Genomic DNA, 19,273 nt, shown 5'->3' on the forward strand with positions numbered 1-19,273 from the left:
CAATAAATTTTTTTAAAAAAGAAAATCTGTTTATTATTAAAATAATAGAAGTATATACTCCTTATAATTTAAACAGTGTAGAAATATTTAGAATTAACCAATTTTCCTTTTTCTTCCTTCTCAGTTCCTCCCTTTCTCCATAGGGACCATCTGTTTATAGTATTTGTATAAATACAAACCCTCTTGTTATTATAATCAGTGTATATGGGATTGTGTTATTCACTAATTTGATTTTTTTCTACTTAAAATATACGAGAAATTTTTCCAAATTATAGATCTCTTGCATTTTAAAAGTGACAGGATAGAATTTTTTTAAAGAAATGCCCATATTAAAAAATTCCAATAGTACAGAAAAGGATTGAGTAGAATGGTCACCCAGTACCATGCCTGTTACCTTGGTTTTTGTATATTGTTTCAGAAATATTTTATGCTTTTTAAGGTTCTCTTTCTTTTTCTTTCCTTTTTCTTTTATTTTAACACAAATGGGACCATACTGTGTTATAGAAAAACCTGAACATTTTCCCCCTATTAACATATTATTTAAGAACTGTTCTTATACTGTGTGATGACTATGATTTTTCAGCATATGAAGTACTATAACTTACTTAACCTTTCTCTGATTGTTAGATGCTTACATTTCAGGTTTCCACTATTATGTTAAAGCCTTTTAAATTCATAGTTAAGCCCTAGCCGGTTTGGCTCAGTGGGTAGAGCATCAGCCTGCGGTCTGAAAGGTCCCAGGTTCGATTCCGGTCAAGGGCACATGCTCGGGTTGTAGGCTTGATCCCCAGTGTGGGGCGTGCAGGAGTAAGCCAATCAATAATTCTCTCTCATCATTGATGTTTCTATCTCTCTCTCCCTCTCCCTTCCTCTCTGAAATCAATAAAAATATATTTAAAAATTCATAGTTAAAAAATAAATAAAATTCATAGTTAAGTGCTTGAATTGACTCCAGTGTTTGGATTGCTTTGGAGCAAAAGCTTAAAATTAGAAGAATGAAAAGGAAAGGTTGAGTTTATTTTCATTTGCACTTCCAGTTTCAAAAACTGATGGAAATCAAAGTCCAATTTTGGCTGAATGTACTTTTAAATTGCAAAATATAAATATCTAGTTTATTATACTTTTTCTCAGGTTTGTATTAATGTGTACGCTGACCAGTTACTAAACCCTTGTTTGAGTTCTATGATTCTATGTAAATTTTTGCAATAGAGGCACAATTATTTAATCAGCTTTTAATGTAAAATTTGTGAAATGATAGGTAATAGATTTTTATTTTTGTTTTTTAATCAGTGACTTTTTTGAACGAACCATTCTGTGCAACAGTCTTGTGTGGAGTTGTGCTGTGACGGGTAGACCTGGACTGACCTATCAGGAAGCACTTGAGTCAGAAAAAAGAGCAAGACAGAATCTTCAGAGTTTTCCAGAACCACTAATTATTCCAGTTTTATACTTGACCAACCTTACCCATCGTTCACGCTTACATGAAATTTGTGATGATATTTTTGCATATGTCAAGGATCGATATTTTGTCAAAGAAACTGTGGAAGTCATTAGGAACAATGGTGCAAGGTAAAGTACTTTTAATCTTTTCTTTTGATCTGCAGATACCCGCATTGCTTAAAATCCAAGATACACAAAAGGCTGAAGTGAAGAAAGCTTCCCTTTTACTATCCTCCAGCTACCCTGCTACCCTCCCCACAGAGTCCTAGTGTTAGTTTCTTAGGTATTTTTCTAAAACTAATATTTTTATAGACCACCAAAAACACGCACATGCACACACATACACACACAATCTCCTGCCCACTTTAATACAAAAGGTAACACACTGTGTACTATACCTTTTTTCACTTAAAATATCTTGAAGGTCGTTCATAGCTTTATAAATCGCCTGCCTTCTCTTTTTTATTTACTACTGTATAATAAATTCCATTATATGGAAGTTTCATCTTTATTTAAGAGTAAAAAAGCCTTAGGTGAAGGTATCTGGTGTCCTCATTATGTTACCTGATAGTTTAATATGCTTGTTTTTCATGCTGATTTTAGTGGTTCCTTTGATGAGGACTGAGTTTTGTGTACTTCACTAAGTTCTCTTCTCTTTTACCCAGGTCTTTAGGAAAAAAAGTGGATTTTTCATATATGAAAATTTTAAATGACATTATCTATGGTACTAAATTAAAAATTATCACTGCTTTTCTGAAGTCTTAAGCATTTATGATTGGCTAGTCACTGATATTCATCATAATCACCTTTATTTGCATTAAAACTTAGTACAGTCTTCTTTGCTTTTAGGGCAGAGTCTGTAAAATGTTTTTTGGTTCCTTTTTCCCACCTCTTTATTGGCTTGAATGCAGATGTTTTTTCTTTCTGAATTTTAAATGTTAGCAATCAAAAGTTATTTTATTATGTTCTTTATTTTATTTTGGAGAATTACCATGAGTTTATATGTAATTTCAGAATAATGTCTTAAAATATTATAATCCATTTAGTTATTAAATGCTATTATGAATAAATCTTAAAAAGCCAAGAGGTTTTTATATTAAGATCTAAATTTGTTTGGATTTGATTTTGATGAATAATTGGATACTTTTTAAAATTAATTGTAGAAGCAACAAATGGTAAAAATTGAAGAATTTTTCGTGTCTAGAAAAAGTTCTATCTTTTAGAAAAAGTTATATCTTTAGCCCTAGCTGGTTTGGCTCAGTGGATACAGTGTCAACCTGTGGACTGAAGGGTCCCAGGTTCAATTCCAGTCAAGGGCACATGCCCAGGTTGCAGGCTTGATCCCCAGTAGGGGGTGTGCAGGGGGCAGCCGATCGGTGATTCTCCCTCATCACTGATGTTTCTCTCTCTTTCTCCCTCTCCCTTCTTCTCTGAAATCAATAATAATAATTAAAAAAAAGTTATATCTTTATTTTTTGGGGAGAGATTAACTTGTCACCGGTAATCTCACCAAGAACATACCCTTTTTAAAAAGAGATCAAATTATAAATACTGTTTGGAGTATGTTTTATGGTTTTTGGTGATATACTTAGAAAACAGATTTTTGTGTTCTATCTATATCATCAAAAGAAATAATAGGATCATTTCTGGGGAGGATGGTTTTTTTCTTCTTATAGTCACTGTTTTTATTTGACTTATGCCAGAAATGTTTTCTGAATTATAAATCATTGAGATGCATTAAACTTTAACATTAGGAATATAGCTCACATCTAAAAATGTATTGGTTCATTGTGTTTTGTATAGTTTTTTTGGAATACTTTAAAAATGGACTTCAGGTATTTATAGCTGTTAACAGTAGTATACTAGGTTATATTGTAGAAATAGGAAATTTGGGAGTCACAATTATCAGGAAACATACCTCTTCTTGCTTAAGAAGCCTTTAAATTATGAAGTATAAGAAATTAGTATTTTTCTGCAAACTTTTAAGGCTTAATTTTCATAATACACATTGACCATTCTTAATCTTTATGCAGGAAAGGAGAAATTGTGGAAGACTCCTTACTTTTTGCCTTTAGCAGGAGGCTCAGGAAGTAATATTATGAGTCTAGCCAACTTTGCTCTCAGCTCAGGCCCAGATATTTTTGATTGCTCTGATATTGTGTTTCACATGTTGCTTGGTGATTGTAAGTATCACTTATAGGCTAGACACTGGTTTGGTACTGGGGATACAATAAGGATTAAGATGCCCTTTAAGATTCAGTTAAGAAAGAGACAAACATTTCAACTTGCCAAGTATTAAAATTAATGTATGAATGAAGTAATTCAGGAGCATCCAGGTCCAGAATGCCATAAAGGCTAGGCCTGGGTTCCCTGCTCTCATGCTAACACTAGATATTTTAGTTTTTTAGTCTTTGCCAGATCTGATGATATCTCAGTGTTTATTTGTTTGTTCAGGTTCTTTGCCCATTTTTCTTTTGGCTTGTTTGTCTTCAGTAGATTTGTGAGAGCTATTATTAAATACTAGGCATATTATACCTCTCTCTTACTATTGCAAATATTTTTCCATTTCACTTTTTGTTTTTTCTTAAAGATGCAGTTAATGTAAATTTTTAAAAATGTGTATGAACAATATAATTAAGGAATAAAGAATAAATGTGCAATCACAAGTCATGCATTTACCACTTGGCTTTAATAGAATATTTTTATCTTTGATTTTTGTTTATAGTTTGGGAAAAATTATAAATTTCTAATTTTATGGGAGGCAGAATAGTGTGATAGTGAAGGATCTAGGCTTTGGAGTCAGACTGCCTTTTTGAACAATGACATCCTTTCAGGTTATTATGAGACTAAAATGAGACTATGTTGGGGGGGTACACATTTTGAATTGCTACATAAATAGAATATAGTAGTAGCATTTTACCATGGGGGTGAGGTGGGATGATAAGGCTACTATTAGCCAAATAGGCTTATATGGAAGTTAATATTTTTCTTCTATCACTCACTAGCTTTTCTATTAAAAATTAAATTTTATGTTATAATTAAGCTTCAAGCCTGACTTAAGATTTCTGCTACTTTAAATCCTAAGTTTCTGAGTACACCCTTTCCTTTTACCCTTTTCACTTAAATCTCAGAATAATTTTAATATATAAACTTGCCTAATGACTAGATTTCCTTTTGGTTGGAATTGTGCCTCTACCACCTACTTACCACCTGCATAACATTTGGGAAAATATTTAACATCACTCATCTCTCCTTTGCACACTTAGTAGAATTATTGTGAAGATTAACTGAGATGCTGTGTGTGAAGTGCCAGGCACATAGCAAGTGCTCAATAAATAAGTTAAAAAGTCAGTCTTTTTCCATTTTGATTTTTGAGTTCTCTGTCATGCTTATAAACTCTTATTCTAATTGTAGTTTCTGGGATTTTTATTTGGGTTTTTGTTTTTATAAATTGGATTATAGGGTGGTGGTCTAAACTGTTTGGGTAGCCAAAGGCCTTATCAAGTCAGTGACCATTCCTATGTTTCTGGCACCTTGAAATAGTGCTGTTCTGTCCTGTGGGGACAGCTTTTAAGATGACTCTTGTAATGTGTTCTCTTGCTTCCACATGTAGTGGTGAGAGTGTCTGTCCCCTTTAATAAACCATAGTCAATAGTCTTGATTTCATTATTATACTAGAGGCCCAGTGCATGAAATTTGTGCACTGGGGGGGGAGCGGGGGGTCCCTTAGCCCGGCCTGCGCCCTCTCGCAGTCCAGGGCTCTTGCAGTCCAGGACCCCTCGCTCCTTACCGCCTGACTGCAGCGGAGGCGGGAGAGGCCCCCACCACTGCCACTGTGCTCGCCAGTCATGAGTCTGGCTTCTGGCTGAGTGGTGCTCCCCCTGTGGGAGCGCACTGACCACCAGGGGGCAGCTACTGTGTGGAGCATCTGCCCCCTGGTGATCAGTGCATGTCATAGTGACCGGTCATTCTGCTGTTTGGTCAATTTGCATATTAGGGTTTTATTATATAGGATAGGATTAGTGGCTTCCCTTGCTTTTTTCCATGGAGATATTTTAAGGGATAATATATTAGGTACAGGCCTTCTTAAATATCCAAGCTGCTGCAACCCAGTAAAATAAAGATCTTTGTAAATTAATATTAGAAAAGGGAAAAAACACAAACTCCTATCCTATTACATTAATATGGGGAAATGCGTTGGCATGTTTTTCATTTGGACTGTGTTCTAGACCCTCAAGAATACATGTCCCTTCTGGCTTCATATTTACTTTGCAGTTAATGTAAAGTTTGTGTAACTTTTGGTATTGAGTTCAATTTTGAGATGATGGAAGTGGTAAGATCCTGGCATCCTCAAAGAGGGGCTAGGGTAAATCCAGCTTCTGTGATGAGAGAAAATCCAGGTTGAATTTTCTAAGTATTCTGTTGTTGTTTTTCATTCTCACCTGAGGACACATTTATTGATTTGAGAGAGAGGAAGAGAGAGAGAGAAACATCGATCATTTGCCTCCCATTCATGCCTCAACCGGGGACTGACCCTGCAACCCAGGTATTAGCCCTGATTTAGAATTGAACCCACAGCCTTTTGGTGTATGAAACCACTCTCCAACCAGCTGACCCCGCCACCCCCCCCCCCCCCCCGCCCAAGGCATTCCTGTTGATTTTTATTTGTAGACGTCTTCGGCCTTTATTCCTTACTGTGGCATGAGGTTTTTTGGTAGGGGGCTTATTTAGAGAAATAAATGAATTTCTCCCAGTAACTGAGAAATAGCAGGCATTTACATGAGGTCCATTAGTATAAGGTATCTGTGCTCCCACTCCCACCTTTCATTCTTCATTCTTTCTCCACAAAATGTGAAGTTGCAAGAATTTGCTTACATGGTACACACATTTTCATTTCTCTGCTTTTTGTTGTTGTTAAATGAGCGCCATAAAATTTGCCCACTTAAAAGGTTCAATTCAGTGGGTTTTCGTATAGTCACAAAGTTATGAGGCTGTCACCACTACCTAATTACGGAATATTGTCATCACCCCAAGAAGTCCTGTTTTAGCAGACACTACCAACTACCCTCTCCCCTCAGCCCATGGCAACCACTAATCTATTTTTTGTCTCTGGATTTGCCTATTCTGGACATCTCATATAAATGGAATCATAATATGTATCCTTCTGTGTGGTTTCTTTCACTTACTATAATGTTTTCAAGGTTCATCCGCATTGTAGATCTATCAGTGTTTTATTTCTTTTTATTGATAAACTAGAGGCCCGGTGCACAAAATTCGTGCATGGGAGGGTGTCCCTCCGCCCGGCCTGCACCCTCTCCAATCCGGGATCCCTCGGGGGGATGTCCGGCGGCTGCAGGATTGGGCCTAAACTGGCAGTCGGACATCCCTCTCACAATTCGGGACCGCTGGCTCCTAACTGCTCACCTGCCTGCCTGCCTGAGCTTCCCTAACCACTCTGCCTGCCTGCCTGATCACCCCTAACCACCTCTGCCTCAGCCCTTGCCACCATGGCTTTGTCCAGAAGGATGTCCAGAAGACGTCTGGTCTATCCTGTCTAATTAGCATTTTACCCTTTTATTAGTATAGATTCTGCTATATGTATCTATCACATTTTGTCTATCTCTTCATCAGTTCCTGGATACTTGCGTTGTTTTCACTTTTGAGCTACTATAAATAATTAGAAGTGGAACTAATAAGCAAGGTTCATCTGCATTGTAGATCTATCAGTGTTTTATTTCTTTTTATTGATAAACTAGAGGTCTGGTGCACAAAATTCGTGCATGGGAGGGTGTCCCTCAGCCCAGCCTGCACCCTCTCCAATCTGGGACATCCCTCTCACAATCCAGGACTGCTGTCTCCAAACTGCTCACCTGCCTGCCTTCCTGATTGCCCCTAACCGCTTCTGCCTGCCAGCCTGATCACCCCCTAACCACTCCCCTGCCAGCCTGATTGATGCCTAACTGCTCCCCTGCCAGCCTGTTTGCCCCTAACTGCCGTCCCCTGCAGGCCTGGTCACCCCTAACTGCCCTTCCCTGCAGGCCCGGTCACCCCCAACTTCGCTCCTCTGCTGGCCTGGTCACTCCTAACTTCCCTCCCCTGCAGGCTTGATCGCCCCCAACTGCCCTCCCTTGTAGGCCTGGTCCCTCCCAACTGCCCTCCCCTGCTGGCCATCTTGTGGCGGCCATCTTGTGTCCACATGGGGTCAGGATCTTTGACCACATGGGGGCAGCCATCTTGTGTGTTGGAGTGATGGTCAATCTGCATATTACTCTTTTATTAGATAGGTTAGAGGCCTGGTGCAGGGGGGGGGGGGGCAGCTGGTTTGCCCTGAAGGATGTACCGGATCAGGGTGGGGGTTCCCTTAGGGCTTGGGGCTACCTGGGCGAGGGGCCTGTGGTGGTTTGCAGGCCGGCCACGCCTCCTGGCGACCCAGGCGGAGGCCCTGGTATCTGGGGTTTATTTATCTTCTACAATTGAAACTTTGTAGCCTGGAGTGGAGGCCACGGCAGGCCAGGGCTTCAGAAGCTTGGCTTCCTCCATTGCGGGGGGCAACCCTAGCCTCCTGCTCTTTCCAGCTCTGTGACTGCCGCCATTTCTGTTTGGAATTATTTATCTTCTATCATAGAAACTTTGTAGCCTTGAGTGGAGGCCTAGGCTGGCAAGGGCAGGTGGAAAGCTTGGCTTCCTCCATTGCCAGGGAAACCCAAGCCTCCCTCCTGCTCTCTGTGGCTGCAGCCATCTTGGTTGGGTTTATTTGCATATTCGCTCCTGATTGGCTTGTGGGTGTAGCGAAGATACAGTCGATTTGCATATTACTCTTTTATTGGCTAGGATTTCAGAAAAAAGGCTTTCTGTTGGTCAGCTTACACCACTGACCTTTTAAGGTCAAAATTTCTGTTCTCAGCCAAGGAGAGTGCTAAAAAAATCCCAGAATTGTTGTTTTTAATCTTTTGTTCCCAATAACCCTAATATGTCAATGATATAATTTTTACTAGAAACAAAAAGGAGGCTTTTGGGACAGCTAGAGTTTTTTGTTTTCTTTTGTTTTTGGAATTCTAAGTTAGAGTGGTACTCATCTTCTTTAGATAGGTATTAGGTTTGTTGTATGTACCAAGTGCTGGTGGTCTTGATCTGGCATCTAGAAGGGTTCAGCAATCTGGAGAAGCGCTGTGCGTAAATTAAATAAGAGTCCAGAGATGAAACATAATTTTGAAAGGCATTATAGGGAGTCAGAGAAGACTTAGCTAAAGTTCTTGTCTCAGGACCCCTTGCTTTTTATTAACACAATTTGTCCTAAGGCACGGTGGAGATACACACATCAAAGGGTAGGGTTAGTCTACAGAGTCCATTGTCAGAGGGGGAATAGCCTACGGCTGTTCAGGTGTTTGGCCAGTAGGAGGCAATAACATGTAGATTGAGATGCCCTCAGCTGTCTGGCAGCAAGCAATCAATTTATGTATCCTTTTCATGTTTGGGGAAATGCCTTTAGCCATTCCCAGATGATTCAGCCCTGCTGACATGCTGGAATTGGCTTCCTGCAACCAAGACCCATACTTACACCTAATTGACTCCTGGATTGTCATTGCAAGTTCAACAGTTACAACTTAGAATCCTTATTTACTTGATAATAATATAAATTGGGAAACCTTTTTTATACCCTAAAAATCATGGTTTGTTAGTTGTATATGTAATAATTTCTTTTGATGTGTAGAAATCATCTAACTTTATTTGGCTTGACCAACTCGGGTTGTAAGAGAATACCTGTATATTGAACTTCCTTAATGAAAAATGGGTATTTTAAGATGAATTTTTATAATGTTTATAGTTGAGATGGAAACAAACTGGAGAATAGAACTCCCTTTACATAGATTTTGCATTACACAGAACTCTGGCCATTGTTCAGGTAAGGGTAGAGGACCAATCTATATTTCAGTGAGATCCAACAAGTGGACCTACTTCAATTTGCCATCTCATATGTGTTAATGTCTTCAGAAAAGCAATAAGTGTTTTTCTTTTAGGTTAAATAATCATTTAAATAACTTATATTATGTAGGTCTTTATCCTAAATAGTCTAAACTAATAAATCTTTATTAAAGTACATTACTTTCTTATGATAAAAGTCACCCTTTTTAATGTGTATAGTTCTTGACATTTACACCTACAGTCACATAACCCACCACAATAAGACATAGAAGAACATTTTTATTGCCCCCCAAAAGTTCCTTTGTTCCCCTTTGTAGTCAACTCTTGCCCCTGCCTCCTAGCCTCTAGCAACCACTGATCTGTTTTCTGTCCTTATAATTTTATCCTTTACAAAATATAAATATAAATGGAATCTTGGGTCTATTTCTGGACCTTGTTCTCTTCCATTTATCTGTATGGCTGTCTTTTTGCCAATACTACAGTGTCATTATGTACTGTAGCTTCTTAGTAATACATATAGAATACTTTATTTTCCTCGTGTATTGATTTTTTCCCTTGATGTGAAATAAATTAGTTCTTAAGTTACTGTAACTCTATGGGCCTCATTATGGTCATGGACTATTCCCTTCAATGGACTGTCAAACCATTTTAGGCATCACATCAACCATGCCTGCACCCAGAGTAGGTTCATTTACTTTATTTTTTCCTTGTGACCATCATTACAACTTAGGGGACTCACCTAGGCCTTGACAAGGAAAACCATCTCTTTTTCTAACTTGAAGAACCTTGTCAAAGGTTCACTGAAAAGCTTCCTCATCACCTCATGAAACCCTGAGCTGAGCAATACCATCCTTGGATGTGATACCCAGGCGCTTCAAAAGTGGGTCCATTTTGATTCCTTGCATATTTTTGTGAAGTTCATGTCACTAATTACAGATTCTTTTTATCATTAGACTACATAATTACCTAACAAGTTTTGATATAATTTCCTGTAGTTGTTCCTCTTTAGAAACACTAGTTTAGTTCTATCAGCTAGGAGTGAAAGTCAGCCTCCAGTTCTTTCGACACCATTTCCGTTTGCTACCAATATAGGCTTGGTAACTGAGCCTGCTTAATCTTCACTTTTAGAACAAAAAAGTTTCTTTTTTTAAAAATTGTAAAATAACATAATGTAAATTTACCATTGTGACCATTTTAAGTGTATAATTCAGTGGCATTAAGTACATTCACAGTGTTCTGTGACTATCATTACTATTTCCAGAACTTTTTCATCATCTCAGGCAGAAACTCTGTACCCATTAAGCAATAACTTAACCATTTCTCCCTCATTCCAGCATCTGGTAACTTTTATTCTACTTTCTCTATGAATTTGTCTATTCTAGATACTTCAGATAAGTGGATTCATACAATACATGTTATTTTGTGTTTGGCTTATTTCAATGAGCATGATGTTTTCAAGGTTCATCCATGTTGTAGCATGTATCATTAGCCTTTTATGGCTGAACTAGAAGCCCAGTGCACGAAATTCGTGCACGGCGGGGGGTTGTCCCTCAACCCAGCCTGTACCCTCTCCAATCTGGGACTCCTGGAGGGATGTCCGACTGCCCGTATAGGCCCGATCCCGGGCAGTCGGACATCCCTCTCACAATCCAGGACTGCTGGCTCCCAACTGCTTGCCTGCCTGCCTTCCTGATTGCCCCTAACCGCTTCTGCCTGCCAGCCTGATCACCCCCTAACCACTCCGCTGCCAGCCTGGTTGATGCTTAACTGCTCCCCTGCCAGCCTGTTTGCCCCCAACTTCCCTCCTCTGCCAGCCTGGTCACCCCTAACTGCCCTCTCCTGCAGGGTTGATCACCTCCAATTTCCCTCCCTTGCAAGCCTGGTCCCTCTCAACTGCCCTCCCTTGCAGGCCGGGTGCCTCCCAACTGCCCTCCCCTGCTGGCCATCTTGTAGTGGCCATCTTGTGTCCACATGGGGGCAGGATCTTTGACCACATGGGGGCAGCTATATTGTGTGTTGCAGTGATGATCAATCTGTATATTACTCTTTTATTAGATAAGATAGAGGCCTGGTGCACGGGTGGGGGCCAGCTGGTTTGCCCTGAAGGGTGTCCCTGATCAGGGTGGGGTTCCCTTGGGGCGTGGGGCAGCCTGAGCAAGGGGCCTGTGGTGGTTTGCAGGCCGGCCACGCCCCCTGGCGACCCAAGAGGAGGCCCTGGTATCTGGGATTTATTTTCCTTCTACAATTGAAACTTTGTAGCCTGGAGCAGAGCCAAGCCTGCTGTTCCCTCCGGGGCGGCAGCCATCTCTGTGGCAGTTAATTCACCTTCTACAGTTGAAACTTTGTTGCCTTAAGTGGGTGGGCCCGGCCAGGGTGTGCTTTAAAGCTTTGCTTCCCCTGTTGCCGCCGGCAACCCTGGCCTGCTCTCTCAAGCTCCATTCTGTTGCCATTTGTTTGAATTTGTTTACCTTCTATAATTGAAACTTTGTAGCTTGAGTGGAGGCTTAGGCCTGCAACGGCTATGGAAAGCTTGGCTTGCTCTGTTACCTGGGAAACCTTGCTCTCTGTGGCTGTAGCCATCTTGGATTGGGGTTAATTTGCATACTCGCCCTGATTGGCTGGTGGGCGTGGCTTGGCTGGTGGGTGTGGCTTATGTAGCGGAGTGATTGTTAATTTGCATATTACCATTTTATTAGAGAAGATAATATTCCATGGTATGTATACATACCACATTTTGTTTATCTATTCATCTGTTGATGGGCACTTGAGTTGTTTTCACCTTTTGGCTATTGTGAATAATGCCATTATGAACATTGGTGTACAAGTATCTGTTGAGTTCCCCTTTTCAGTTCTTATGGTCATATACCTAGAAGCCAGGTCATGATAATTCTATGTTTAATCTTTTTAGGAACCGCCATATTGTTTTCCACAGTGCTGCACCATTTTACATCCCCACGAATAGTGCACAAGGATTACAATTTCTCTACATCCTCACCCACACTCATCATTTTCCATTTGTGTAAAATATATTTCTATTGATTTCAGAGAGGAAGGGAAAGGGAGAGAGAGATAAAAATATCAATGATGAAAGAGAATCATTGATTGGCTGTCTCCTGCACGACCCCTACTGAGGATGGAGCCTGCAACCTGAGCATGTGCCCTTGATCAGAATCGAACCTGGGATCCTTCAGTCTGCAGGCCGACACTCTATCCACTGAGCCGAACTGGCCAGGGCCATTTTCCATTTTTTAATTTTAATAATAGCCATAATAGTGGGTATGAAATAGTATCTCACTGCAGTTTTGATTTTGTATTCCCAGTATTACTAAGATCCTCAACATCTTTTAATGTATTTATTGCCCTTTGTATCTTTTGGGAACAATGTCTGTTCAGGCCCAGCCGGTGTAGCTCAGTGGTTGAGCATCAGCCCATGCACCAAGAGGTCACTAGTTCAATTCCCGGTCAGGGCACATGCTTGGGTTGCCGGCTTGATCCCCAGTCAGGGGAAAGTAGGAGGCAAGCCGATCAATGATTCTCATCATTGATGTTTCTCTCTCTCTTTCCCTGTCCCTTCCTCTCTCTCTAAAAATCAATAACATATTTTTACAAAAGAAAATAAGTGTTCAGGTTCTTTGCCCATTTTTGAGTTGGATTGTGTGTTTTCTGTAGAGTTATAAGAGTTCTCTACATGTTCTGTCATGTCTTTGTCTTATTTGTGAATCAGGGTAATGTTAGTCTTAAAGAATAAGTTAAGAAGGGTTCTCTCCTCTTCAGTATTTTGGAAGATTTTGGGAAGAATTGGTATTGATTGTCTAAATACTTGGTAACTTTACTAGTGAAGCCATATGGTCCTGGTCCTGAGCTGTTTTTTTTTGTTTGTTTTTTTTTTGTTTGTTTGTTTGTTTTTAAGAAAGAGGGTAAAAGAATAAGGGAGGGAAGGCAAGGAGGGAGGGAGAGAAAGAGCAACGTGAGAGAGAAACATCCATCGGCTGCCTCCTGTAAGTGCCTTGACTGGGGGTTGAACACCCAATCTAGGTATGTGTCCTGACTAGGGATCAAACCCACAACACTTCAACCCACTGAGCTACATCAGGCAGAGCCTAGGCTTTTTAAAAAATTTTTATTGAGAGGTTTTAGATTACTGATTCAATGTACTTGCAAGTTATAGATCTCTTTAGATTATCTATTTCTTCTTGAGTCAATTATGATAGTTTGTGTGTTTCTAAGAATTTATCCATTTCACCTAGGTTATCCAATTTATCAGCTTATAATGGTCCATAGTTTTTTCTTATAATCTTTTTTATTTCTGTAAAATCAATAGGAGTGTCCCCACTTTCACTATTGCTGTTAATAATTTGAGTTTCTCTTCTAAATTTTTTTAAGAGCAAATTATAAAGGAGCCATATATGATGCTTTTAATTTAACCTGCATAAGTCTCAGAGTGAGAGGAAATGAGTGAAGGACGAAGATAAGATATTTTGAGTGCTTTGAATTCCACATGTCAACATTTTGTTGGTTCTTAAACTTGGGTACTATAGAACCAGTTGCTTTCTTCTGTTTGGGTGTAGTGCAGAGTTCCTAATAGGAAATCCATAGTCCTGATTCTCTCTGTGCCTGACAGCAATATTAGATGTTGTAGAGGACATTAAAGGTTGTTCTCTTGAAGGAGAATAGAAGCGTATTCTACAATGTATAGAAATGAAAAGTGCTATTACCTTATTAAAATCCACCAGCTTCCCAAAATGAACCAACTCTAACAAACCAACTCTGTTTGTCTTTCTGTAATTGTATGATTCTATTTATTTGGGCTGTGAGAAAAATTCATTTTGAAAAAACATACAAAAGGGTAAATTACCAGTTTATTGAATCAAAGGAAAGATTAACCAGCTAATCCTGACATGGCAAGGTGCAGCTAAGTCTAAGGAAGAACAAGAATAAGAGAACTGATTACCTCTGGTAGTACTTTTGCCATCTCTCCTCTCTTCTCCTTTGTAGGCTTTCTTTTCTCTCACTGCATACTGGCCACTCCATGCGGCAGGGCCCTGGGTGCCAACAGGACCAGAAATTTATAGGTTCCATGATGGCAGGGGAACTGATATTTACTTTCTGGATTCCAGATTTTAAAATCTTAGAAAAGATGTACTGGCTCAGCTAAAGGTGCCCACCCAGTATCAACTAACTATGACCAGGGTCTTGTGGGAATATGACAGCTCTACTAGTAGCTACTATATGAAAGAAGGTGGGTGTGGGAAGAATGAAGTTCTCAGGAGAATGGGCTGGTGAAGCCCACAATAGTAATATATCAAAACTTTTTTATGGCATGAGATGACTAAATGAATGATACAGTGAGCAACTTTTTATTCTTGAGCTACTTTTTTCTCTAGAAAATAGAGATTTACCCATTGGTAATATACTAGTATATGTGCTTAAGATATTAATAAAACCTCTGGATTGCCTAAGAGTTGTAGAAGTACAATTCCAGCAATGCACGCGTTTTCTCCCTCTTCTTACTATACCCTACTTTTACTCGTGACTATGTTTATATAACAAGTTGAGATGTATTCCACATACCATAAAATTCATGCATTTAAAATGTATAGTTCAGTAGTTTTTAGTATACTCATAGAGTTGCACAACCATCACTAAAAACTAATTTTAGACCATTTTCTACATCCCAGAAGGAAAGCCCAGGCCCATTAGCAGCCACTGCCCTTTGTTCTCGTCTCTTACTCCTCCCTTATTCCCCCAAGTTCCTGGCAACCACTCATCTACTTCCTGTCTCAGTGGATTTTCCTATTCTGGTTTTATTTTGCTTGATTTTTCATATAAATGGGATCATGTACTATGTGTGGCCTTTTACATCTGTTTTCTTTCATTTAGCATATTGCTTTCAAGGTTTATCCAAACTGTAGCATGTTATCAGTGCTTCATTTCTGTATTTTTTTCTTTGTATGAATATACCACATTTTAATTATTTCAGTTGAAAATTGGCACAGTAAAATAGGATTGAGGAATATTTTTATTGTGATGAATGAGTCTGAAACTGCAGTGCATAAAACCCAGATAGAGTGGGCAAAGGTAAGGGAAGCCAAAATAAGGGTAATAAAGTTAGTGAATAGGAAGCTTTCCAGAAATCAGAAATCACAAAAGTTTCAATGAGGCTCTGGCGGCATAGCTGTTTGTTAGAGCATTATCCGGATTTGCCAAGGTTGTGGGTTTAATCCCCAGTCAGGGCACAACTGACCAATCACCCTGGCCAATTTGCTCGATGGTTAGAGTATCGGCCCTTGGATCCAAGGGTCTGGGTTTGATTCCCAGTCAAGGATACCTGGGTAGCAGGCCCGATCCCTGCCTGACCCAGGCTGTGTGCAGGAGGCAACCGATAGATGTGTTTCTTTCTCTCATTCTCTCCCCCCTCCCTCCCTTTCACTCTCTCTAAAAAATATCCTCTGGTGAGGATTAACAAAAAAAAAAAGAATCAACCAATGGATGCATATGTAAGTGGACCAACAAATCTTTCTCTCTCTCCCTCCCTCCCTCCCTTCCCCTTCCTTTCCTCTCTCTCTAAAAATCAAAATGTTTAAAAAAAATGTTACAGTGAGAATGAAAAATATTGTGATCAGGAAATTTTCAGAATTGAAAATATTGGAGGCTTTGAAAAACTTTAAGGCTCAATCTGTATAATGAGATATTATGAATTTGATTTTCTAAATAGTAACTTTAGTTAAAAATAAAATTGCCAAGAATCTTGATAAATTGACCTTTGAAATAGTTTTGCATTATTTTAAATTAGAGGCCCAGTGCACGAAATTTGTGAACTGGAGGGGGGTCCCTCAGCCCAGCCTGCACCCTCTCGCAGTCCCGGAGCCCTTGGGGGATGCCCAACTGACAGCTTAGGCCTGTGAGCCCAGCTTCTGGCGCACTGACCACCAGGGGCAGCTCCTGCATTGAGCGTCTGCCCCCTGGTGGTCAGTGCACGTCATCATGACCGATCACTCCGCTGTTTGGTCAATTTGCATATCAGCCTTTTATTTTATAGGGTTATAGCCAACCTTTGCTTAAATTGGATGTTACAGATGTTTCTTTTTTGTAAAATTGGTTACATCAATCAGTCATAGTTTCCATAAAACAAAATAACTTTTCAGTTCACAATAATTAGATCATTTGAAATGTTTGATTTTAAAATGTCAAATGATTTGCATTTTTAAATATATCATTTTCTTTCAGGTTACAGTGTAGGATTTTGGAAGTCCTCCCTCCATCACATCAGAATGGTTTTTCTAATGGACATGTCAGTAGTGTAGATGGAGAAACTATTATTATCAGTGATAGTGATGATTCGGAAACACAAAACAGTTCTTTTCAAAATGGGTAAGTGATTTTTATTCATTTTAAAATGTATATCAGATTGGCTAATGACATACCATTGAAAACCATTTTTTCTTTACTCCATCCCTTATTCTTTTCTAGTCATACTGTGGTATGCTATTCAGCTAAACAATGTGGTTCTACAACATGTTAGAGTTTGTAAAACTGAAACGTAGTCAACTCTAGTTAGCAGTTTAAGAGCAATTGAAGCTCATCTCATTCAATTATATTTAAAAATTCTGCTTTTGTTTACTTGGAAAAATTCATTCTGTATTTTATTAGACTTACTCACTTTATGATACATGTGGTAAAGAAATTCTGTAACTTTCTGAAATGCATTTATTTGGCAGCCTTATTCAGCTGAGTGCTCTTGGAGAAAAAGCACACAAACACATCTAGATTAGCAATCCCTGCAGGTAAATTTAAAATCTCTGCCAAGTCCTCAACTGATTAAGAGTCTGTTTAAATGTTTTAGCTCAGCTCCCTCCTGTTCTCTACAACTACCTAATTCTTCACTGCTCCATTCTGTTCCCGCTCTACCTTTTAGGAATGTCAGACTTAAAAAAGTTTTCTCCAGCCTGTCTTATCATCTTCTTCCCTCTTTTCAGTGAATAGTACCATAATCAAATAAGAAACAGGAGGCCACTCTTAAATACTTCCTTTAACTCCTTTGCTCCTGAAAATACTAGTGACAGGTTCTATCCCTCAAAACCTTGTAATTCAAGTTCTCGTTTTGTCTGACTTGAATTATTGTATCCATAGCTAGAATTTGAGCATGTACTGTGTCCTGGCACTGTGCTAAGTGCTTGATTTGCATGTTTGTCGTTCTGAAAGAGTATTATTATTTTTACTTAACAAGAATCTGCGCCTTAGAAAGGTTAATTGGCTTTGCACGAGGTCATCTAACTAATGCATTGCCTGACAGAAAAAAATTATTTTGGGGTGAGTGAATGAAACATGGTTTGGTCCTATATAATAAGTCTTTTGATACATCTCATTTTTTTTTCTTGAGTTGCTGTTATTAAGCAGAAAAAGAAATTAATAGGTCACTTGTCTGTGTGTCTTATTGAATACATAGTTTGGCATGCAACATTAGTGGATATTGTGGTAGTTAATGTATGTTCTTTAGCAACTCTGAAAGTAGTTCATGTGATTTATTTTTTTTTGGACTATTGCAAGGATTGTAACCCTTAGATTTAGTTACATAGTAGATAAGTCTTGAACAGTTAAATACAGATTTTGTATGTAAAAGATATTTTTTAAATTGATGTTTAAATATGGTAAGCATTTGTTTATCTAATTTTTTCTTTTTAAAATAATTTATTTAAGATTATTTAATATACTCTTCTAAATCTTTTACATGTTTTGAGATGAGGAATGTCTAGCTTCTTAGGTTTAGCACTCTCTTATTCGGTGCATTAATGTCCTTTCCCTTCTTTTTAGATTTGAATAAGAGCTACCTACATATTTTGTGGCTAATTTCTTACCTTGAGTACAAAGCAAATTAATTCAGAATCCCAATTAGTAAGTGAATATTTTGCCTGTTATATGTAGCATTTAGAGGAGTATTTCTATTGGTCAATCTCACTTGTGCCACTTATAACAAGCTCATTACAAAGTATAATTGGATTTAGCCATAGGAATAAACCCTTGATATAGGAAAAATGAGTAAGCTGGTCTATTATTTAGTCACTAGAAGCCCGGTGCATGAAATTCGTGCACGGTGGGGGGTTGTCCCTCAGCCCAGCCTGTACCCTCTCCAATCTGGGACTCCTGGAGGGATGTCCGACTGCCCGTTTAGGCCCGATCCCCCTGGTGGGATCGGGCCTAAACGAGCAGTCGGACATCCCTCTCACAATCCAGGACTGCTGGCTCCCAACTGCTTGCCTGCCTGCCTTCCTGATTGCCCCTAACCGCTTCTGCCTGCCAGCCTGATCACGCCCTAACCACTCCGCTGCCAGCCTGGTTGATGCTTAACTGCCCCCCTGCCAGCCTGTTTGCCCCCAACTTCCCTCCTCTGCCAGCCTGGTCACCCCTAACTACCCTCTCCTGCAGGGTTGATCACCTCCAACTGCCCTCCCTTGCAAGCCTGGTCCCTCTCAACTGCCCTCCCTTGCAGGCCTGGTCCCTCATAACTGCCCTCCCTTGCAGGCCGGGTGCCTCCCAACTGCCCTCTCCTGCTGGCCATCTTGTGGTGGCCATCTTGTGTCCACATGGGGGCAGGACCTTTGACCACGTGGGGGAAGCTATATTGTGTGTTGCAGTGATGATCAATCTGCATATTACTCTTTTATTAGATAGGATAGAGGCCTGGTGCATGGGTGGGGGCCAGCTGGTTTGCCCTGAAGGGTGTCCCTGATCAGGGTGGGGTTCCCTTGGGGCGTGGGGCAGCCTGAGCAAGGGGCCTGTGGTGGTTTGCAGGCCGGCCACGCCCCCTGGCGACCCAAGAGGAGGCCCTGGTATCTAGAATTTATTTTCCTTCTACAATTGAAACTTTGTAGCCTGGAGCGGAGCCAAGCCTGCTGTTCCCTCCGGGGCGGCA

At 39.8% G+C, this 19,273-nt stretch overlaps 1 protein-coding gene across 3 annotated transcripts in view; it reads left to right on the forward strand.

Annotated features, from left to right (window-relative positions):
- The window catches only part of BAZ1A (bromodomain adjacent to zinc finger domain 1A), a 94,978-nt gene that overhangs the window by 13,734 nt on the left and 61,971 nt on the right, over window positions 1–19,273 (forward strand). For 2 of the 3 annotated variants that reach the window (XM_079767521.1, XM_079767522.1), the window contains exons 3-4: window positions 1,291–1,569; window positions 16,591–16,734. In XM_079767521.1, coding sequence (XP_079623647.1) covers window positions 1,291–1,569; window positions 16,591–16,734 — 423 coding nt within the window. The remainder of the gene's footprint in view (window positions 1–1,290; window positions 1,570–16,590; window positions 16,735–19,273) is intronic. The other variant, XM_079767523.1, reaches the window with a different exon arrangement.

This window comes from Cnephaeus nilssonii (genome assembly GCF_951640355.1).
Source record: "Cnephaeus nilssonii genome assembly, chromosome: 4".
Taxonomy (NCBI): domain Eukaryota; kingdom Metazoa; phylum Chordata; class Mammalia; order Chiroptera; family Vespertilionidae; genus Cnephaeus; species Cnephaeus nilssonii.